This window comes from Hibiscus syriacus, unplaced genomic scaffold, assembly GCF_006381635.1.
Source record: "Hibiscus syriacus cultivar Baekdansim isolate YM2019G1 unplaced genomic scaffold, ASM638163v2 tig00111238_pilon, whole genome shotgun sequence".
In the NCBI taxonomy this organism is placed as follows: Eukaryota; Viridiplantae; Streptophyta; class Magnoliopsida; order Malvales; family Malvaceae; genus Hibiscus; species Hibiscus syriacus.
The window spans coordinates 1,769,965-1,794,530 of NW_024063030.1; the positions used below are offsets into that span (position 1 = coordinate 1,769,965).

General features: G+C 34.2%; 1 protein-coding gene and 3 pseudogenes across 1 annotated transcript; 1 reads left to right on the top strand and 3 right to left on the bottom strand.

Moving 5' to 3' along the window:
* Nucleotides 1–63: 63 nt before the first annotated feature.
* On the bottom strand, nt 64–4,777 carry LOC120157126 (annotated as a pseudogene).
* Nucleotides 4,778–5,911: 1,134 nt separating this feature from the next.
* Nucleotides 5,912–9,275, top strand: LOC120157128 (annotated as a pseudogene).
* Nucleotides 9,276–9,719: 444 nt separating this feature from the next.
* On the bottom strand, nt 9,720–14,732 carry LOC120157127 (annotated as a pseudogene).
* Nucleotides 14,733–21,275: 6,543 nt separating this feature from the next.
* On the bottom strand, nt 21,276–22,740 carry LOC120157011 (zinc finger CCCH domain-containing protein 23-like). The gene has a single exon (XM_039168274.1). The coding sequence runs from the start codon at nt 22,699–22,701 to the stop codon at nt 21,547–21,549; it is 1,155 nt and encodes a 384-aa protein (XP_039024205.1). The 5' UTR covers nt 22,702–22,740; the 3' UTR covers nt 21,276–21,546.
* Between the last annotated feature and the right edge of the window lie 1,826 nt (nt 22,741–24,566).

Sequence of the window (24,566 nt, forward strand, 5' to 3'; positions counted from 1 at the left end):
AATCAGTTGGCTAACAATGAATGTTTATCATCTGTTTCTTCAAAATGAGATAGCGATCCACTCAAATCTCAAAAAGAAACTAGTTCCCGAGTACATTGTATCATACGATATCTTATTCCCCCTTAGAAAAGGGTATTCGCATTTGCCCAAAATTTAAATGAGTGCATAACAAATCATACAAATCCTACATTGACTTGTAATCTTACATTTAGACTACACCAGGCTCAAAAAATAGAAAATTAATAATACAAGGCTACAGCAATGTATCAAATAGTACAGAAAAATTACCTAGCTATATAAGTCTCCGATCATTTACCGGTAATACTTGAACAAGCTAAACTGCATGATGTTGTTTTCTCTCTTTTTGTATGGATAGGAAAATACGAGCAGCTGATTCTGTGGCTGATCTTGGATTATGAGGCACAACTTTTATTGCTCTTGATGTCTGGTTAGTCTCACGAAGTTGAGACGCTCGCTCTGGAATGCTTGACGGAAGTCCATTTAGTCCTTCGGCAGCACTATTGGTCCCGTCTCTTTGCGTGTTTTCACCAGGACCGCTTGCTGTACTACCTTGTAGCTCAGTGACTTTAGATGTCTGGAACTTTGTGACATGAGAAATGGCACCATCCTTGTTCTTAGGCAAATTACATGAACTTTGATGCTGCATGTTACAGTTAGCTCCACCCCCAGATACCTGGCCACTGTGAGCATGGGAACCAGGACCAGAAAACTGGTACATTTGTTCCGCAGCAGAACCTGAGACTGGATTCATGATTGGCATCCCATAAGGAGGAAAATAAGTGTGACCAACTGGAGGAGCACCTGGTAGAACCCCAATTCCTTGATGTGGAGCAGGAACTCCAAAAGGTGAGGTCATAAAGCTGGCCACCATTGGAGCTTGTCCGAAAGGTCCACATCCTCCACAAGCAGATCCCATGAATCCAGGTCCAGAATAGGGCTTGTATATCAGTCCTTCAGAAGGGGACATGACAGGAACCAGCCATTGGTGCCCAGGCTGAGCGAAACACCAAGGATTGATTTTGTTATCACCATTAACAAGGGCAGTTGGTGGATTTCCAAGAAAAGGCCCACAATTAGAAGGCTGACTACAATTTTTCACTGAAGAGAGGGATGTCCTACCAACCGCATTTTCAGCTGAGTACTCCATTTTATGACTCGGCTTCTCAGAGTCATCTTTGTGTTTAGAGTGTGGCAGTGGCTTTATAATAAACTCTGATGGAAGCTTCTTTGCAGGAGAGCCTTCAAAAGAGGGTTTACTCAGATATGTTGCATCCTCAAGCAAGATATGCGGTGATCCAGCAATTAGTCTCTGAACCTGTTTCAACCAAGCATTAAGCACTTTTGGCTGTATATAACATGTGTGAGTGTATCCATATGTAAACCGACAGAAACTACTCTACACAAGGTCAAGGACTACCTTACCTTAATCAGTCTATGCAACTCAAACACTTGCAAGGCAAATACTCTTTGTTGACTGTAGAGAATAACAGGAATTGATCAAGAAAAAATTGATAGGTCATAATATTACAGTTTTAACAAACATAATTGCTGCCAGGCGTATGTGGAATATCCACCGGAAGGCATCATTTGAAACAATTAATAGACACAAGAATTTCTTCGTTTCAGGGAAAAATGAGTAAAGTGGTTTAACAGGTAGAGAGTCTAGTTCTCTGCTCTGAGGGATTGCTGTGACAATGGCATACACGTTTGTCAGTTTCATTGACTTCCTAGCTCTAAAATGGCATATGACCAATGCAATATCATGAATATAAATATTGTAGCATTACATCTGATAGAACAATGCAATAATGGGAATTAAGAATTCTTTGAATGTCATCATTGGAGCAAGCTAAATCCAAGCTTCCGTGCAATAAATCCAAGCTTAAGTGGCATGCATTTGTTGCAGATAGAACATTCTCAACTTTAAGCATGCAGGGAAGCAGATATTTTCTTGTATTGAGATATGCATGTCAAATATCAGGACAAGAATTTCACCATTGGACCAGACAATGTGTCCAAAAACATAACACTAAATCATCTAATATAGACTAGATTTCTTGTTCCACCTCTCCTCCTAAGGGACATAGAAAGTTTCTCATATATGTGCATGAATAACTTTCGCCATTCTCAATGCAGAAAGCTTGCACAGTTTTGCTATTACACATACAAGTAGATAAATCAAGACATCATACTTAACAATAAAGACTTACTTGGAAATTGCTCTTCTCGCTTTCCAGAAACACTTTTGACCTATTATTCCCACCACGTCGTCAGGAGAAATATCCATGCCTGAAACAGAATCCACCATGGAGGTCTCAGAGGCATCATCACTTTTATCTCCATTTATGCACTGTAGAGAGCCAAATGCCAGGTCCCCACGGCACTGACTGTCATAATCAGTTGCATCAGGAACACTCTGATTACCCTCTGAAAAAGACATGCTTCTCTTCTGGGGAAGAATTTCCTCACCAATACCTCTCATCAAGTCGGCACCATTAATGCATCTGTTATCAGCTGGTTCTCTGCCAGCTCTGAACTCTTGCAGTGAACAAGCATCATTTTCACGCAATCTGATAATTGCAGGATGCTCTCCACGATCTTCATCAAAGTGACATTGGCTTCTTCGACATCTCCATCTATCTTTTCTCTTGTTGATAAAGCCGCAGCAGTTTTTACAAATGGCTCCCTCTTTGAGCACACTTTTAAGCTCTTTTCATTCTGGTTTCTAACATCCTCTCTTAAATTGACACCAGAAGAGCTACTCCAACTTGGATCCTTATCGCCAACATTTCGGAGTTTTATCCGATAGTCAGGAGAAGTTGTGGTTAAGGGAGTGAGTTTTTCCCTATCAAATCCATACTTAGTTTTATCATGCTGTTGATCTGTCTTAGACTTAACAAACACAGGAACCGTGAAATTATCATCATCTCTGACCTCCTTTCTCTGTTCGATGTGGGATGGAGTATTTACACTTACTCCCCCAAGCTGGCGAGTGCTAAATTTCTCAGCCAGATTAGTGGATGTTGAAGGAGATACACGAGATGGGACAACCATATTCCTTTCAAGACTACTCCCCTATAAAAGTTGATCAGATATAGTAATCAGGGATAATATAAACCACCATTCCTATGAATTGACAATAATGCTTCAATCCGATAAAAATTTATACTGAGATGATTTTATGAGGAAAAAAACAGATGCCACGGATAACCCTCACCAAAACCCCAATAGATGTATGTAAAAACCAACATAAATAGAGGAATAATCCATGATTAACCAATAAGAACAACAGAGACATATAAAGTGCAGTAAAATACCTGGCTTGAACCAGTAGGAACCCAACTGCTTGAATTGCTAGGGTTAAGAGATAAGACTCCAGGGTTAAACCTCTGAGAAGGAATACTAAGCTGCTCATAAAGAGCCATCTTATTCCTAGGAGGAGCTCTTGGCCCTCCTTTCTCTGCATCATTAACATGAAGCCTAGGGAACATAGGCCCCGTGATCTTGTCATCATCTTTACCTCTCTTCATTACTTTTTTTCTGAGACAAATTGAAGCCAAAAAAAGCAATTAGCAAGACTCACTTCTGCACAAAATTCACTTCTGCACAAAATTCACACAGAGATCATAAAAATTAAACCTGCCTCTAAAAAATAAAGTTTCAACAAAACCCATAAAGAAAAACTGTAGGTTTAGACTGAATGAAAAGGGCAAATTTCCACAAAAGTAAAGGGCTTCAACGCCTGCACTACTTCAACAATAATGATATGACATTCACTATTCCCAACAGCCTGCACTACTTCAAAAATAATTATGGATATGACATTCACTATTCCAACAGCCTGCACTACTTCAAAAATAATTTTTAAGTAGACAACGTTAAACTCCTTCCAACAGCTTGGACTCGCATATCAATTTTTTCTCCGCCACTACCAAGTTTGGAAATGATGATTTGTAACTGAAACTCAGAAAGGGTGTAAAAGGATGGAGATGGAAACGAATTGGGAAGATTTTGTTCTCCCAACCAGACCTAATACTCCCGACTTTCCCCACCAATATCTGAACCCGAATAAATATTAATTTACCTGCTCTGATCATGAGCCCACAATTGAAGGTAAAAAAGACCCCGATCTGACACAATATGCCACAATTTCTATTTTCACATAACTAAATCAGAGAAAAACGCAGCAAACCAATCAATGGTGAAGGGGAAAACAAAGTAGCAAAATTCAAGCTACGACGAACCAATATTTGGAACAAATAAAATAAAGCGATTCAAATTCCTCAATATAAGAAAATCGATTCCAATTTAATAAATTATAATGTTTCAATATTCTTCAGATTCTTAATTAAACCTTTATAATCCCTACCCTTTATTTTAAGATGCTCTAATTATCATCATAATCTCTAAGTTTCCGTAACAAATCATTCAACAACAAAAAGTGAAAATTCTAATCTACATAAGCAGATCAAATAACCCAATTCAAAGATCAATTAGTTTATATAAAAAGACTGAATCAATAAAATACAAAACAAAGAAACAGAATACATGTTAGAATCAAATCAGCTAAATGAAAATGGGAAAATCAAAGTGGTAAGATTTTCTCTACCCAGGAACGGAGCTCTTCAAAGAAGGAACCAACGAAGATGTAAAGTGAAAGTTGAAGCAGATAGACAAATAGAGCTTGTAGAAATCCGCTTAATTGAACCTAAAATAGCATAACGTGTAAGGACAAATTTAGAGAACAGAATAGGAGAAGGAGAAACTTTTAGGAATTTGGGGGAAGCGAAGTACAATGACTCGGAAGGAAAGTAGGTTAAAACGTAAAACAATAGCAAGATAATATTATATATATATATAATAAGGTCATTTTTGTAATTGTATTGAGCGACGGGTTCTCTCTGAATGCGATTCTGACTCGATTCCGATCAAAATTTAAAATTTCAGCTGTTCTTACCTATCGAATTGAGTCGAATCGAAATCGGTCGGCTTCTGATTTTGTTTTCATCCCTAGGAGTGGAGGAGGAGATGACGAATGAGAAAGAGTAATAGAAAAGGGAAAAGCGTATGGATGTGGGCCCACGTAGTATATAAATATGGTTTCTAATATCTTAACCTTCGCCTACCACTTTCTTAAATAAATTTTAAGATTATTATTTCATATATAAGTGGTAGAACAAATATTTTATAAACGTTATTAGACTATTATGTATTTTATTTTCTCTGCATTTTATTTTTTATTAAAGAAATAATGACCTAATTTTTATTATCGTTGTTTACGTATTCGTGTTCATAAATATATTATCAATAATAGGTTGATATAGATCATATAGTAAGATGAGATAATAAATTATTTAAGTAATGTTAAGAGTTAGAATCCCAGCATTTACGAATTGATCAAACTGAATTAAGAGTATTGTTCTCGTATTTACAGTTCTCAATCTGATTAGTCGATTGATAAAATAGAATACAGTTAAATATATAAAAGAATATTCATAAATACATTTAAATTAATCAATTTAACTTGAGTAATGTTAGGGCCTTAGGGGTTCGAATTCTATTAATTTATTTTTATTTTATTAATTAATTTAACTTAATTAAATCACATATTTATTTTAAAGAGGCTTATCGTAAAACTTGAAAACCAGATGACGTGGTGAAAAATAAAGTCGTTTCATTTTAGCGGAAAAAGTAAAAAAGAAAAAGAGAGAACAAAAGGAACACGAGGAATAATATAAATCGAGTTAAAACTTGAGATTGAAGTAAAAAAGAAAATAAAAAATCCACTCTGCTCGAGAAAAAATTCCCGTCTGACTCAGGTTATTGCTTTCTCAATCTTTTCTTTCTTTCTTTTAATTATCGGTTTCCAAATTTGTTTTCTGGTAAAGATTTATGTTCTTGATTTAGCAATCTTTTTTACCATTCGGCTTACATTTGAGCTTTATACTCGTGTGCTATCTGAGATTTGTTTTTTATTCTATTTCCCTAATTCGTTTCGTTCGGTGGGTTTAGGCGAAGAAAATAACTGAAAAATCGGTTCAGAATCTTCAGAGCACTGATCTTTAACTGTTTCTTTTTTTTTCTTGAACCGAGGCTTTTAACTGAATTTGTTTTGATGAATCGACGAATGTGTTGCTGGTGGCAATCCATTTAACGACGAAGCTCCTCCGGTTCCTATCCACATAGGGACCGATGCTTCTCAGCTTCCAGCGGAGTTTCTGAACCCTTCTCCGGAGAGGCAGTTGGTTGTAGGCTTTGATTGTGAGGGCGTTGACCTCTGTCGCCATGGCACTCTTTGTATTATGCAGGTTACTTGAGTTAATGACTTCTGTTTTTTTGGTCACTAAATCTTCAACTTGACTCTAGAATGATATTGTTTGTGAAACTTTTGTTTCGTTAGTTTGAAGTGACAAATTTTATCTTTATTGTGCTATTTATTTTCTAAGATTTTTGAAAAATACATTTTTCTTGCAGCTTGCATTTCAGGATGCCGTTGAGGGCGGAGGGTCGCTTATAAATACCTGTAAGCCTGCCCTTGAGTCTGCTCATATCGCAAAATTTATTCACGATTGCAAACGCGATAGTGAGGCGTCTAATTGTTTTTCATTGTAATTTTGAATCATTGGTGCATTTGGTATGATTTATGGCCAATTTGAATTTTGTTCTTATTTTACAGGCATTGTATTTCCAATCTGTTCATGGAACTTTGTCTGCGGCTTAAATGGTGCTAAATGAACATGTATTTTTTCACTCATGAAGTCTTAGTTACCTTAACGTGCTTTTAGAAATAGGTATTGTTAATTGCCTTGAAGGACTGCCCCCCCTCCCCCACCCTTATAGTCTTTCCTTTAATGTCACTTGGGCAATATGTACTATACCATTGGACCAAGCAATTAGGTATTTTCCACAAGTAATGATGGTTTGTCAATTTTGCATGGCATATTATTTATAGTAATCATGCTATTTGAAACTGGTTGTTTTTTAAGCCACTATTATAAAACCAATGTTTGATTTCCTCATCATGTGACATTCATTGCTTGTTTTGATTTTTTATCTATGCCTTTATACTTTAAATATAGGCATATCTTATCAGGAGAAGGAAGAAGTTCGTGTCCTCCTTAGGAAGGTTAGTGTAAACACCTCATCACTAACATAATATTGTTTGAAATAGACTGCTGGAGCTTTTGGAGTAAAGTAATACCCTGTTGTCTTTTATGGGTTCAGCATGACTTTGTACGTCATTCTTTAACACTTCTTCCGCTTTAATCACAACCTACACACTGCTCTTTCTAGCTTTGATCCCATCTAGCTAGCATGGAAGGATAGCAAATCTGTCGCTGCTTCTAAGATGGATATGCTTCATTTGTATCAACATTCTTTTCCATGCTTAATGATTTTTTGTCTTGCCTATCTGCAGGATCCCAAGCTTTGGATTTACAGACCATTATCTGAGCTCATGGTCCGTGCTGCTGCAGACGATGTCTGTTTTCTTCTATACATCTACCACAAGATGATGAAGAAACTGAATGAACAATCCTTATGGTACCTTTCAGTTCGTGGAGCATTGTATTGCCGATGTTTATGCGTCAATGATAATGACTATACTGATTGGCCACCTATTCCTCCCATCCCAGGTTCTGATATTCATAATCACTCTATTATATGCTTATTTGTTTCTTGAGTCGTGGAGAAAAATATGAATGAACTGATGGAGCTCCGCACAAGTTTTGTACACCTGTGTATAAATTCCTGATTGGCAGATTGTACTCTCTTAATTTCAAGTAGGGTAATGTGGTATATATTTGAAAATTTAAATAAATATAATGCTTTTAATAAGACAGTGGAATTTCTCAACCAGTGTGGAAATTTTCCTTCTTGTACTGAACTTGACATTATTTGTTGGTGCTATGGAAAATTGTTTTCACAATGCAAGTTAAAAATGTTGCCCTTGAATCAGATAGGACTTAGGGTGTGTTTGGTTGGGGGAATGTGAGATTTCAATGGGAATGGAATCTACATTCCCTCGTTTGGTTGGCCGGGAATGTCATTCCCGGTAATCTTACATTAACAATAGTGGATTTTTTAGGATATATTACCGGGAATGTCATTACCTCCATTTCCTTAGGTATTGTTGGATTACTGGCGTTTTGGACTAAAATGACCTTATTTTTTTTCAAAAATATCATTATTCTGTCATTGAATAATAAAAATTTTACGAATGTTAAATTATAAATCTATCCTTAAACTATTTTAGATTTACAAAAAAAATCTATAATTAAAATTTTATATGAAGTTAAGGGGTTAAAATAAAATTTTACCCTTTCATTAAACCTTTTTATATTTTCAATTTTGTAAAAAAAATTATATAAATTTTATGAATTTAAATTTTTTAAAGAAAATATATAAATATTTTCCAACATGTTAAAAAACAAATATATAATAAGGACAATTTGGTCAAATATACATTCCAATAATCTTTTATTTCTTTAACCAAACACGGTAATTTTACATTCCTGTTAAACCAATAAAACACAAAATACAACATTCTCAGTAATCTTATTCTCTGACAATCTTTTATTTCCACTGATAATCTTACATTCCGTGAACCAAACGCACCCTAGGGTGATATTTATCTCTGTAGATGGCTTAATAGTGGAGGGGATGCTCCTGAAGAAGAAATGCTTTCTATTCTCGTTGTTCCTCGAGGGAAGATGGGACGTGTTATTGGAAGAAAAGGGGTTTCCATTTTGGCAATAAAGAAGTGTTGCAAGTGAGTATACACATGTATATACATACATGCACGACTATTTCTTCATCTCCGGTCAAACATTGTATCGCATGCATGTCCATCTTGGGTTTAGAGCTATGAATTTAATTTACCAATCTTCACTTGCGTGTTCATTTTGTTGCAGTGCCGAAATTCACTTTGGGGGTGCCAAGGGTCCACCGGACAATGTTAGTCTTTGAGATCTTAAAGAATCTCCTTGCAATAATTTTGAGCTATTATTGTATTTATTATTCTCTTTTATTTTTTTGGCATGCAGATATTCGTCATGGGACCTGCTAAGGGGAAGAATGATGGATTGAATTTGAGAGCTCTGCTTTTTGGGCTCTCTTTTCGTAAAACTAAAACTGAAAACTGTTACGAAAATGATCTTTAGAACTCCCTACAGCTTGTGTTTTGCCTGACCTTCCTATATTTCGTACAGCGATCACTGTTTTTAACCGTATGAGTGTGCTCTGCTTTGATCTGATTGCTGTAAAAAAAAAAGATGAAAAGGTGGCCTGCTTTATATATATATATATATAACATGGAAAAAAATACCCAAACGAAAACGATGTTTCATTCATTGTCTTGATAAACAGCTCACATCCATCATTATCCCATAAGGAAAAAAAATAGTTCATCTACAATATAAACAAGGTATAAGAGAAATAAATATTCAAGGTTGACATGTTGATAGTTAATGCGTTTTGTTTATTTTCAGATGTAAAAGAAAATGCGCATGAACTGTACGTTAAGATTATCATAGTATTACACGTGGAGTTTAGGAAATGAAAAGAACTAAGATGTGTCAATAACCTTATTAGAAAGTATAAAAAAAAATCTAGTTAATAATAATATTTCATTCAACACGAGTACAGTACTGTATAATGAACAAATAATAAAGAGAAACGGTCTCATAAATCGTAAGTTCAATAGCTGATAGGCTCTAATATTCTCGGACGATCCCCAGATACAGACCATACAACTTGTTTCAGGCAACGCTAAATTAATCTCAGCACGGTTTGTGAATAACAAGAACTTGGTGCCAACTTTGGTTTGAATCAAGTCTCACGCGTGCAACGTTTTAATTTCGGACAGACTCCATGAGGTGATAACGATAAAAAAATAACACACGAAAATGCACATGCCGTATAAAGTTCCAAATAGAGGATGCCAAGGGGAGATATTACTTATAGCTACCGAATTGATGCTGCTGGCTGCTGCCAAGGTTTGAGAATAGATCATCTTCGGCAGCTGCGGCAGTAGTTGAACCAACCCCAGTTTTACCGAGACCAGAGCCAGTCCCCATAGCTCTCCCCATATAAAATGATGGGGGAGGTCCTCTCTCTCTTTCATCTACATCACTCAATCCACCGACTATTCCTACATCTGCCAATGAAACTTTCTTGGCTGCAAGGTTTCAAATGATGGTACAACAGTCAAAAGGATTCAAAATATACAATGTATAAGGGTAGAGACTAGAGTGAGACAACTTACGAGCAGATATATTGAGGTCAATTATTCCACGGCTCAGTGAATCAGCCCAAATTCCAGACTTAACCTGAAAAGCATCCTTCTTTTGAGAAGCTTTAGAGTCTTGTGATGACTGTGTGTTGATGTTATTTAGGTTTCCATCATCAGTGGGGGTTTGTTTTGATTCTTTCAAAGCTGAATCAGTATGAGTCGTGAATGAACCAAAAGTGCCAGAGACATCAAATTGTTCAGTGGAACAGCAGCAAATGGATCAACAATGTTAGCATTTACTGGCTCAATGTTAGCTGCCATGGCTGGTTGCACAACAGGATCAGCGGTGGAAAAGAAATCAACAGGCGGAGATGCTGCTGCAGGTGTACTGGCAGGCAGGGAAGCAAATAAATCGACCTGTCCCTCACAAATGAGAAAAATAAGTGGATTTCAGCTCATCCTGATTGTCTAGTCAAACACCTCTGTATGATACAACAAATTAATGTTATTTTTAGTGAGGATTTTTTTTTTTGCATTAAAGAAAAAAGTGGAGGGCACGTGGTACCACATGAAGTTAATTGAAGGTAGTTCTATCTGTTTAAAAGATGACACATTATACCGTTACTTCCAGTGGCAACGCAACAGAGGGATTAACAATGATAGTATTCATGGTTCATACTCTGCTACCTTCGTATCTGGTTGCACAACTGGATCACTGGTGGCAAATAGGTCAATAGTTGGAGAGGCTGCAGGAGTAATGGCAGGCTGGGAAGCAAATAGATCAACCTGTTGCTGCACAATGAGAATAGTGAAACAGATGTCAGCTCCTCATGATATGTCCGACTCAATTAACTAGTCCAATAACTCGTATATCCACTGAAAATCTGATTAATATTAATATATATGTTAATATTCTAAGAATCTTAACCATTTGATTAAAAAAAATTTACGTCCTCACTCCTTTCCATCCTTAATACCAAGCAAAAGCCTAAATGCTCAAATAAAGCACTAATATCAAAGATTCTTAAGCAAACTGCAATGGTGTTTTTTTATCCAATATCAATGGAGATATTTTGCGTCAAAGAAAAGAGAGAGCAAGGGAGTGAGTGGGAAGAGAGCACATGAAGAGATCATTGCACTTCAACATTTAAATAACCCTATTGCGACATACAATATTCAAGGCAACAGGAACAATATATACTGAATTTTGTGCTACATGATAAACTACAAACTAGTTATTTACATAAACAGATAACTGCTTTCTTGAAGCTCAATTCAATTGGCATAGCTACAATAATCCATTCTTGCGTTTCCAAAAATTGAGATTAAAAAGAAAGAAAAAAAGTTCTAACCTTTGCCTGAGGAATTGATTCGTGAGATACCTTGGTTGGTGCTGACACAAAAGTTGCATCAGCAAATAGATCAGCGTCAGCTGAATCAGCATTCATAGCAGACTTTTCCATGACTGATGCTGGTCCATCAAAGAGGTCATCCATCAAACTAGGCCCAAAGAGATCCACTTGATTAGAAGTTCCAGCCGCTGGTTCTGTCAAAAGAATAATAAACAATGCATTTATAAAACATCCTACATAAACCATTGTCGAAGAGTAAGGAGCATACTTTCAACAAACCCTAGGCCTGTCAACAAAATGAACTAGAAGAAACTGGAATATAACATATTTAAAATTAAGTTTGAATGACAAAGGAAAACCTCTGAAGAAGCATTCTCAACTTATGGAAGGAATATTTTGCTTACTAGAATTGGATGTTCCCCGGGGATCAAAATCATCAATTCGTCATCATAATTATTTGAAGGGGTGCTTGTGCTTTGACTACATTTATTCGAATCACTCAACTTTGAAGATATTTTTTTCTTTGAGTCCTTGCTGCAAACAAACATTACAAAATAAGATTTTTCAACAAATGGTAGGGTAAAGGAGGGGCAAAGTTGCAAAAAACAAATAGATATATCTGCAACTGGAAGAGTGCAGTGCGATGAACTTCCATAATCAAAATAATCCGAATTTTGAAAGAAAAAAAAAAGAACCATCATCTAAAATAAATGGATTAAAACGGAATCATGATTCCTACAACCAAATATATTGCAGTGCAGCGTGTACTAATAATTGTGGAGTTCATAACCAAATGAAATGAAACGGACATGCCCAAGAAATTTCTCCAACTTAAAGTAACAATGTAAAGCCAATTTCTTAAATAACTTTAAAATAATAATGGGCAGAGTAAGACATAAACCTGCCATTAAGTCTGGATTCGTTAGAGGAATTCCCGAGGTCCTCACTTGAAGACGCTCGATGCGGCTTCACATAGGTATCTGTATCAGACTTTTCTTCTCCATATCGGTTGCTTACTTTATAACTGCCACTATAGCTGTCACTTTCTCTTCTGCTACTTATGCCTCCATACCTATCCCCACCACCATGGAAGCCACCACTATTGTATGAGGATGCACCAGACTTGTAAGTTATGCCACTAGATGACAAGCCAATGTACCTAGAAGTAGGAAAAGGAACAGTATAGTCGATGAAAATGACACAAGCAAGCATAGAATTTCACTTCCTGAAAGAAAACTTACTTGTCACGGTTTGCAGCAGCTTTGTTCCTAGCTTCTTGCATCTTTTCTTTATTACTCAGAAGGCCCACTATAGTTTCTGCTTTCTTTCGGACATTGATTCCCATATCTTTCCCACTTGGCTCAACATATTCGAAACTTGTGAGGGACTGCAAATGTAAAACAAATAGAGGAAGTAGAATATTAGAGAAATTCAAGTTTCCTCTGTATATAGTGCAAAGGAACTCACAGAAAAACAAAGGGGTTCAGGGCTTCAGGCCTTACAGAGATTTGAAAGGTATGCTCTATTATGTCATCAACCGCACGTTCAGATCCATGAGAAATCAAATACTCAATAACAGTCAATGCCTGGTAGAGAAATAGTTTCATATGTTCAAGGCATGACAAGCATAAGCCAACAAGGTTTGGAAGTACTTATCAGTTCTACTTGTATCATATGGTTAGCTATAATATGCATACCTTGTAAACATAGCGCCAGTCCTTTCCAGTCTCACCCAATCTTGTCCAAAGCACATTCATAACTATCTGGAATTCAGAGCTACAAGATATGGTAGCACATCCAATTAGCATAAAGTGTTAGATGTCTTTCGAACATCAATCCCACAAAAGAGACGCAAAACAGAATGTTAAAAGAAAATATTTGCAAAAGTTGATGATTACAATTTCTTTGTGGCCTGTGCTATTTCCGCCAATACAGTGCCATGAGGTCCCCATGGTTCATTATCCGTAGCATCCAGTACCTGCATACATTTTCCATATAAAATATGCAACCAGATCAAATGGAAACTAAAGTATTACCAGAAAAAATGAACATATAATCATACTGCAATACGTTTTTATCATTTCCTACCAAGTTCTGAACTAGTAAATTACATAATGATAAAACAACCAAATTTCACCGCAAGTAAGATAAAAATTTATTCATGATTGGTGCAGTATCATGTACTTTGACCCCTTCTATGATAAAAAAGCAAAGCATTGAAGATAAGAAAAACATTGAATACAACTAAAAAGGCAATTCATTTTGCACCACTTATCACACCCCAAACTTAATGAAAGAATATCAACACCGACTTACAACTTGTAATCTAAAAGGTCTAGAAAATTAACGAAAGTTACTTATGGTGTCTTTCAGCTGAATCAAAAGAAATATCTTAGCAAGTAATAATTGACTTCAACTTCAGCTTCCAATAATACTATAAACCTCCGTTTCAAATACGAATCCTGTACTTTCTGTAAATATATTCTGATTCCCCACTAACATTTCTATTTTACATTCAACCAGTGTCAACTCTTTATTTTATACACCAAACTATAATCGTACTCTTTCCTATAATAAAGCAAATTTAACGAATCTAATAACTGATTAAATCTTAAGCGTATTTCTCAGTGCAACAAGCATTCGAATAAACATTAAATTGTAATTGATCTGACCTTCTGCTCGATCTCCGGAACCTTCAACACCTTTAGATTAACTTCCCTCTTTCTGAAATAACAAAATGAAAAATAAAATAAATTCAACTGATCTTTTGATGACAAACAGTAATAAATTGAATTTTGATTCAAAATTTTGAGCAACGGAAGTAAGAACTTACATTTCGCGAACCGTCTGATCGAAGACCTTCATGAAATCCATCACCGATCTAACAAAAGGAGCGAGAGATGAAAACTATAAAAAAATGTAAGATGAGATTCAAGCAGACGGCGCAGATCTGCGACAATTTAAGAAGAGGAATGTTATATCTTGAACTATTTTGTAGGGGCGACGGATTTACCCAAGTCGTGCTTTTTTGAGATTATGTAGTTTATTGATGAGTAACAACTAACAATACCTCTTCCTTTTTCCTTTTTATTCTTTTTCTTTTTCTTTTTCGTTTTCTTCCCCGTTTGTTTTAACCTTTTCAAGTTCAACCACAGAGACAACCCATTCGATTTAAACTTAACAAAGTAACAATTTTCTTAAAAGATTTATTTTATTTAAACTTAAGAAAGTATTTTGTCAAAAAAAAAACTTAACAAAGTAGTAACAATTTTCTTGATAAATAAATAGATATTTTAAGTTTTATTCAATTTAAACTTAACAAAGTAACAGTTTTCTTTTAAAAAAATAAATAGATATTATAAATTTTTAACTGGAATAATATAATGAATCATATTTGATTCAATCCAATTAGTTAAGATTGATTTATGCAAAAAAAAAAGGATTAATTATTATAAAATTCTGTTAGAAAGATATTAACCTAATACATGTACTTAATTGATGATGTGACATATGTTACAACACTTAAAATGATGATGCTACATATACACGTCACTAATTATATATATATATATATATATATATGAAAATATTGCATTCGCAACATATGTTGACTATAAGCCGGTTAATGACTTTGATCTAACAAGAATTGTTTTAATAAAAAAAAAATAACTTCAGTGACAAAAAATCTCAGATAATATATGATTTTGAACAATTTTTTTTGGATTTGCGAAAATGACCAACAAAATCGCAATGCGATCTCTAATTCGTATTGCGATATCCACTATCGCAAATTCGCTTTGCATTTCGCGTTGCGATAATTGGAAATCGCGTTGCGATAGTTGAAAATCGCGTTACAATTTTTCATTTCGCGTTGCGATTTTCCATTTCGCGTTGCAATAGTTGAAAATCGCGTTGCGATTTTCCAGTTCACGTTGCGATAGTTGAAAATCGCGTTGCGATAGTTGAAAATCGCGTTGTGATTTTCTAAATTCGTAGCGATAGTCTACAGTTGTCGTTGCGATTTTCCAAATTCGTTGCGATAGTTAAAAAAAAAGATTTTGTTTCTTAAGAATTTTCTCTAAAAATATAGTATCCGCGCGTACGTGTCGAAGACACGTATGACCACGACCACGACCACGAGACGGACGGCGGCGGCGGCAGCGCGCGAGAGTCCCCCTTGTTTTCTATCACTCAACAAGGAAGTGGGAAAGCCAAGCCTTAAATACCATTCTCAATAGTGTTTCCAATATTATGTGGGATTTAGCATTACCAACACTTGTTTCCAATACAATGTGATTATTCAGGAAACAATTAACAATCATGCACCTTAAAACAACTGAATCAACAACCAATTGCATTAGTATTATACTATTAAATATGTCATAATTAAAAGTCAATCTACAATCAATCGCGATTATTGCAATTTTAAGCAAAACATTCAAAAATAATATCACTATTTAAGGCTCAATCCCACATAGTATTGGGAACAAGTGTTGGTAATGCTCAAATCCCACATAGTATTGGAAACACTATTGAGAATGATATTTAAGGCTTGGCTTTCCCACTTCCTTGTTGAGTGATAGAGAACAAGGGGGACTCTCGCGCGCCGCCGCCGCCGCCGTCTCGTCTCGAGACGTGGACGTGGACGTGGACGTGGTAATACGTGTCTTCGACACGTCCGCGCGGATACTATCTTTTTAGAGAAAATTCTTAAGAAACAAATTGGAAAATTGCAACGACAACTGTAGACTATTGCAACGCGAATTTGTGATGGTCATTTTCACAAATCCAAAAAAAATTTATAACAATCGTATATTATCTGAGATTTTTAATTTTGATCACTGAGGAATCCAATCTCCAAGTGCTCCGCCTTGTCGGTTGGGGGACGAAGCAAAGAGCCCAAAAGATACTCCCTTTGTTACTGGATTTTATTTTCCGGCCAATGTTATGCATCCGCGATCTCCTTACATATCTCTTCATTATTGGGACAACATATGGGTCTTAATCTTTAGGTCGTGGGATCGAATCACACGGAATATATTTCATAATTCGAAAGTCTTCTACAAAAATTATTCTCAATTTGATGTTGGAGACAATCTACTATTATCTTACCTCCTCTATCTTCATTACATATGAAAACAAGGGACAGTTATATGGGCAACATCATTAAAGTCTATGACATTCAACTGATGAACATGATTAAAATCAGCACGAAAAATATCTGACAGATCATGGATCCAACCTCATCGTTTGAATCTGTCTATTATTTAATTCACTTAAAATGCTATCTAATACCATAGATGTGATACAAACATGAATAGAATTGATCATGTATGATGTGACTAAGGCTGGGGGAACCATTAGACAGACAGGTTACAGGTACTACGGAGAGTTGTTTCTAGTCCATTGAAAAAATAAGACTTGGGTCCCCCATGAGGTCTGCTTGGCCCGTTGATTGAAACTCTTATTTTTTCTACACCACCTCTCCAGTACAAAGAAAACAGTATCGGCCTTTGAGATAAGGTTATTATTCAGTCTTCCATGCCCCCATTGGCCCGTACAACGACCAAGTGTTTTCGTCCCTTTAAAACGACATAAACAATAGTGACACGATAGTGTCGTAACCGTCTTTTGGTTGGGTTTTGGAATTGAACTTCGACTTAGGAAAATAGATTGGAGTCGCCACCGATCATTATTTAAAAATAAATGGGTTGATCGGATACCTTATTTCTTACCTGATCTGCGTCTTTCCAGAAATATGTCGGGCTCGGGAGTCGGTTACGGTCAAGGAAGGATTAGCACCCTTGAACCGCCCTTTCGGTACTACGTAATTTTCAGTTGTCTTAATTAAGAAAATTGTAATTTTAAATTAAAAGGTAAAAATAACGATCCAAAATTTACCTATGTTCGATTGAAAATGTACCCTTAAAGATTTGAGAAACATGTTAGATATAAAAAAATAAAATAAAATAAATAAATAAATAAATTCAACCAAAATAAAAAGAAATAAAATAAAATAAAATAATAAATAAATAAATAAATAAAGCATAGAAAAATGATAGTAAATAATAGTATAAATATAAAATAAAAAAGGTAATATATATAAATAAATAAAATACACATAAAGAAAATGAAACAATAAATATAATATATATAATAAAGATAAAAGGTAATATATGTAAATAGATGTTAGAATGAAATACTAAAATACATATATGTAGTTATATGTACATAATATATATACGAATAAAAAAGAAGAGGAGGAAACAAATAATATATATAAAATATATATAGATATATTGTTAGTGAAAGTAATAACAAATAAAATATAATATTATAGGTAAAAAATGCGAAATCAAGAAAATGAATTAAAACATGAAGGGATTAAATTGGAACAAAAAAAATCAGGGGTCAAATTTCGAAGTAATATTCAGGGAATATTAAATACTAAAAAAAACGAATATGCCTCGGGAGTAGATCTAAGTTCGAAACTTTGAAACCCCACCCCTTTTTGGTCATCGGCGCAACCCACGTTTTAGGTTATTCGAACCAAATCTCAAGAAAAATAACGTGCATATGCAAAAAAAATGCTATCTTTTATTTCTTTTTCGAATCGTTTACAATAGCTTTGCCGTTGTATTTTCCGTGCTTTCCTCTGTATTTTGTGTGTAAATCCTCCTTTACAATGGTGAGTTACAATGACTATTTATAGTGCTTGTGGATCCTATCTTTAGGAATTTAAATCTTAGTAGAACTATATCCTATTTTTAGGAGTTTGAATCTTAGCAAAATGTTATCCTATTTTAGGAGTTTGAATTCTAAAATTTTATCTTATTTTTAAGAGTTTAAATCTTAGCAGGACGAAAAATGTGTAGTGACATATAGTTTCAGAGAACACGCCAGTATAGAATCTAATCCCGCACATGCGCCAGCCTCGTTTCCTTCCACGTCCGAATTATTTTATTTTATTTTTCAAACGAACCAAATCTAGGAACTATCGTCCATTTTGTCGGCCTCTTTAATCGATATTAATATTTAATGCCCATATTGCCACTAATTCAAATAAGACAGATTTAGGTTTACGAGATATAATGTAAAATTTTATATAAATATACAAATTATTATTTCATGCATTAACGTGAATAAATAAAATTTATAAATACGAATTAATTTATTTTAATAGTTAAAAGAATTATTATTATTTTTAAATGTATAAGATTTGAATACTAGTTATTACAAAAATATTTAAACGTTTATTATCAAATGATTGATAATATTTAAAAGATATATTACATTATAATCACTTTAATTTAATAAAAAATTATAAAAATTGTAGTGTTGTCAAGTATCAATTAATTATATTAACAAAATAATGAATTATGATAGTATTATAATTTTATATTTTACTATTAATATATATATAACATAAGGAATTTTAAAATAAAATTTATATAAATTTCCAATATAAAGTATTAAAATTTATATAATATTAAGTAAATTAAATATGATAGTAGTAAACGAAAATTCATTTATATTGTAATATAACTTTTATATATATGCCACAATTACCATGAAGAAACCAGACACCAGAAACCTGAAATAAAATAATAAAGAAAACAGTCGTGGAAATTAAAAAATGGGACCCTAACAATACAGATAGAGATAGTGCTTGCTGTCTCTTCGACTGAAGAACTTTCACATCATATCATAATAATAAATAAACTTAGTTAATCACTAATGCAAGTGGCTCTTAAGGGGATAAATTAAAATACTATTAGAAGATAAGGATTTGTTTAATTTTTCAGTTCAAAATAGCGCACGTCGCAATCTAATTACCAGGTTAAATACATTAAAAAATAGGCGTAAAAACATTTTTATTTAATTTTGTATTAAATTAGATCAATTAAAAAAATATTCAAAGGGTCGAAGATAATTTAAACAACAATAATATTAAAAATCGTTGATGAAATCCTCTCTGACTGCCGGAGGTCTTCCACGGAAACTACTCTCAACCTGACGTTGGGGGCAATCTACTACCTTACCTCCCCCTTACCCCATTACATATGAGAATTTGGTTTTGTTGTTGTTGTTGATGAAATCCTCTCTGACCACTGATAAAAACACATAATTGGTGTTGATTAAAGTAAATGCCAAATAAGAAAATTATGTATAAGACTTAGTTTATTTTTACTGTGCAACCTCTTTAAACCTCTTATGTTTGCATCGCGTAGATCACGAGTAGATATTAGACTTCACATACCGTTTGTTTTTTAGAAGACAGAAGCTCTTTTAATGTCTGCACGAACTCTTCTAATGTCTGCGCGAGCTCTTCTAATGTCTGCGCAAGCTCTTCTTGGTACAAACATGGTTTTATATCTTCAAAGTTATTCAAACCTCTTTAAGAATAATTATAAAATATGGTTATTTATTAAAATAATTTTAAATAATTTAATAAGGTTATTTATTTTAAAATTAATTTATTATAACATAATTTATTTTAAAATAAATTATTATAAAATATGGATTGATTTATTTTAAAATAATTTATTAGTTTGAATTGATTTATTTTAAAATATGAATTGATTTATTTTAAATAATTTATTAGTATGAATTGATTTATTTTAAAATATGAATTGATTTATTTTAAATAATTTATTAGTATAGATTGATTTATTTTAAAATATAGATTGATTTATTATTGTAGTTGTATAGATTGATTTATTATTATAGTTGTATGGATTGATTTATTTTAAATAATTTATTACTATGAATTGATTTATTTTAAAATATAGATTAATTTATTATTATAGTTGTATGAATTGATTTATTTTAATAATTTATTACTATGTATTGATTTATTTTAAATTATAAATTAATTTATTTTAAATAATTTATTATTGTAGTTATATGGATTATTTAAATTTCAATATTATAAAACTAAAATTATTTAAATCTCAGCATTGCAAAACTCTTTTAAGTTTAAAAAACCCAGTTTATTTATATTTTAATTCATTTTAACAGTCTGCATACGTTAAAAAATAAACAATTTTCTTCTTTCATACTGCAGATTTTTAATTCACTTCTTCTGCTGTAGATGCCTACAGATATTTGTAGATATAATTCGTAGACTATAAATTTTTTACCACTAAAAAACAAACATCATCAAATAATTAAAATTTCTTGAATAACTCGCAAACTCTGAGAACATCAACATAATCGATAGCTTTCAAGTTGCTGTTGATTGCTTGTGATAGAAAAGATATGTGATAACTTACACTCAAAGATCTTCAAAATCCCGCGACTCAAAGGTGAGAGTTATCCCAAAAGCCCCACTTAGAAATGAAAGGACAAATATATCTCCTTCCTTTATATTATAGTAATTATTGTGAGCCAGAATGGCACTGGAATAACAGTCAACCTTTTACTATTTCAATTAAAGGGTCGTTGGCTCACTAGGGTAGGAAACTCACAATGTTCCCAAATTTATTTAATTTTTTGGGAAATTTAGGAAAATAAAAAAGAAGAGATATATTGCATTGATTAGACATGATAGGAAAAATTACATAGATAATATCCGGAAGAAAAGGAATTCACGATTCATAATGGTTCACAAAATAGAAAACAAACCGCTCCCCGTTCTTGGGCAGCCGTAATCAGTCCAGTCCTCCTGGTCAATACAAAACATGAAATTCTTTTGTTCCATGAACAATCTCGAATAAAAGAGGCATTCGCACCACACAAAAAAGACTTCTTCCATCTCCCTTTTCCCGTTGTATATTTACAATGCCAAATGTTCAAATCAGATGCATCATCGATATTCACAAAAAGTCGGAAGAATCAAAAGCCACTTGATTTAGTTTAAATTTCAGAAAATAACTCAAAATAGATGCCAAGTATCCAATCCTTTCCGAAGAAACAGCTTCACTTTACCAACTCGGATACTCATCCAACATCAGGACCCGACCCAGTTGGCTCAAGACGGTCGAGAGAATTTTCTTTGCTCAGCTTTGCATACATACTTGCCCTTAGGTTTCTCCCAGATTCCACTCTCTCCATTGCAGGTTCCTCTTCGTCAGCGTTGCATTCCCAGATGTCGAAGTGACCAAAGCTAGACCGAGTTGGTGTCTGAGCAGGAGTTGATGGAGAGCTGGAAAAACCGGCTCGGAATGTGGAGCCACGAGGAGAACCGAGTCCCGATTCCATTTGCAGTCCCCAGGAACAAGCACCACTCATTTTGGACTTGCCAAGTTGCAGATTTCGCACAGAAGCAGAAAGTTCACTCACCAAGTTAAATGAGCCACTGGGTGACGTGAGAGGTGATTCAGAAGGTGGGGATAAAGGAGGCGAAGCCAGAATGGAAGTTGGTGAAGAACCAAACTCCAGACGGAGCCCAATGGGCGAACCAAAATGATCTAAATAACCTGAACCGGATCCATTTTCTGTCGAACGGTACTGTGGAAACACCCGAAGCTGCTCCGGCGTGTGAGCGAAAAAGCAAACCCTTCTTTTACAACTGTTACCGTCCTTGCAAGGCTGAGTACGATAACGAGCAGGGTGGAGCCAGCACTCGAAAACGCCGTGAGCAAACTCACAGGAATCTCCTCTTTCACAGTTTCCATTGCGAAAGTCGGGGCAAGCAGTTCCAGAGTAATGAAACTTCCTGGGGTCCCTTCGTCGGGCCTTCTCACCCGGGTGTGCGTACGGACACTCGGTCCAGTCATGTGACCTTCCACGAGCGCACCGCCTCACCTTAAACTCGTACAAACGGAAATTGTCGCATGAGAATGCATCGACAGGAAAGTCCGAATCCTCATTCAGCGAGTCTGACTCGTAGTCATTTGACGGTAGGCAACGGTGGAGAGACGCGAGGTAATCGACGGGACAGGGACTATTGGGTGCATTGCTGCGGTTGAAGCTGAAGGATGCGAAGCTATCCGTCGAATAGTCCAGTGTGTCCCCTGACGGGATTCTGATAGTAGGATTTAGTCGGATTGTTTCTCCGATCATTTTTGGACATCGTTTTCTATTTCTAAGAAGAGCCGCAGCTCTGTTGATTATATAGTGGTTCCTCAACCCGTGTTGTTCCCACTTAATCATGGTTGAGTTAAAAGTTTTATCACCTCACTCCAAGATATGAAAATATTTTATTCCTTTCCCCACAATACGAATATAAATTAAATAAAATTATTTTTTTGCTTATTATAATTAATTTTTTTTAATGGAATAAGATGTATTGCGTCAACAGTGGGGTTTTTTTAGATTAAACGAAGAGTTACAATATATGTAATGGTAAATTACGTGAATCATAACTGAACTTTCTCCTCTCTCTTATTTGGGTTGCTGAACTTTAAATTTTTTTATATACTCACTGAATTTTGAAGATTGAATTTTTTCTCAATTTTTCGTTAGATAGATGATGCTATGACATTACAACTAACATTAAAACGACATATTTTAAATCTCTCAAAATATAAATTTAGATCAAAACGATATTAAATATAAGTTTAAGATGAAATTCGGATTTGATTACTTTAGTTTTATTTAAAATACTATATGATATTAAATAATGAAAAAAAAAGCCATATCATAGTTAAAATTATTTAACTAATCAATGTTATCACAAAGTTTGTAATTAAAATATGAATAATTTGAACGTTTAGTGAAAAATTAAAATATTTAAAGTTTTGTATTCAAAATAGGAGAAAAAAAAAGCTCAATAATGATTTACTTAAATTATCCTAAATATAAAAACGATTGTGAGTTGATAATTATCTATGACAGTGAGAAGATAGAAGACTAGAAGAACATTTCATTCATCGTATCGATTTGTCTCTTTAGTATATTTCTTTAATAATTAATGTTAATTCTAGAGTCATTATACATATTAATATTTTATTATATTATAAATTTTGCGATTATTGATAATTTTAATTCTGTCCAAAGTCACGACACGTTAAGGATTTTTTAAAGTTTTTTAAAGTGATATCGACGAAAGATGATTCGAAAGATAGTATGATATTTTAAAAATCTTTATTAATAGAGATTTAATATTTTATTTTACAGAATTGTCCGTCCAGCTCAGTTGGTAGAGCGCAAGGTTCTTAACTTTGTAGTTGTGGGATCGAGTCTTATGGTTGACAATTTATAATTTGAGGTATTCTATGGAAGTTGTTCTCAACCTGGTGTTGGGGGCAGCAGCCTACGACCCTACCTCCCCTTATCCCATTACATATGGGAATAAGGTCAGTTAATTTTTTTATATATAATCTTCTTTGGAGATAACAAGATATTATTTTTAGATTAAAATTAAAAGTTTAACTGCAGTTATTTGAAAGGGATAACTGTATTTTTAGGGTTAATGTGTATATTACCCTTTATTTTTTAAATGACTTTGGCTGTAATATTTAGGGACTTACTTACTATCTGCTTTTTATTATTAAATTTGATGTTCAATACTTAGTAGGTACTTAGACTTTGTAGTTTTTTTTTGTTAATTTTTTTAACTTATTTGTTTTTTAAAGCTACACAACCAAAAAAATAATTGTCGAGTTTTTTTAATAAACTCACCTAAGCTTTAGTAATACGGTGGACTTATCTATGTGCGATTGGTTTTGGTAAAATGCATCACCATCGGGTTATTCTATACTTCGTCTTCCTGTGGATTGAAAACTAGTTGTTTGGCCACTTGGGTCCCTCTTGGTATTTTGAAAGTCGAATCAAATTAAATCCGTGTAATGAACTAACAATAAATTACTTTTATTATTTTTTTCTCATGTCATAATGCGATTTTTTCGACATAAAATTGCGATATGTTAGTGAGAAATTATTTAACACTGTTTCGTTGTTCGAGGGTTTATTAACAGATGCATCGAATGCAGAGAGTGGCGGCCATGACGAAGATTCGGATTCGTGCGTTGCAGCCACCTGTCACCGAATATTTTCAAAGTGTGTGAGAATGTTAA

Bases quoted from the DNA above. Each gene is read 5' to 3' on its own strand.
- LOC120157011 (XM_039168274.1), bottom strand. From the start codon at position 22,701: ATGATTAAGTGGGAACAACACGGGTTGAGGAACCACTATATAATCAAC.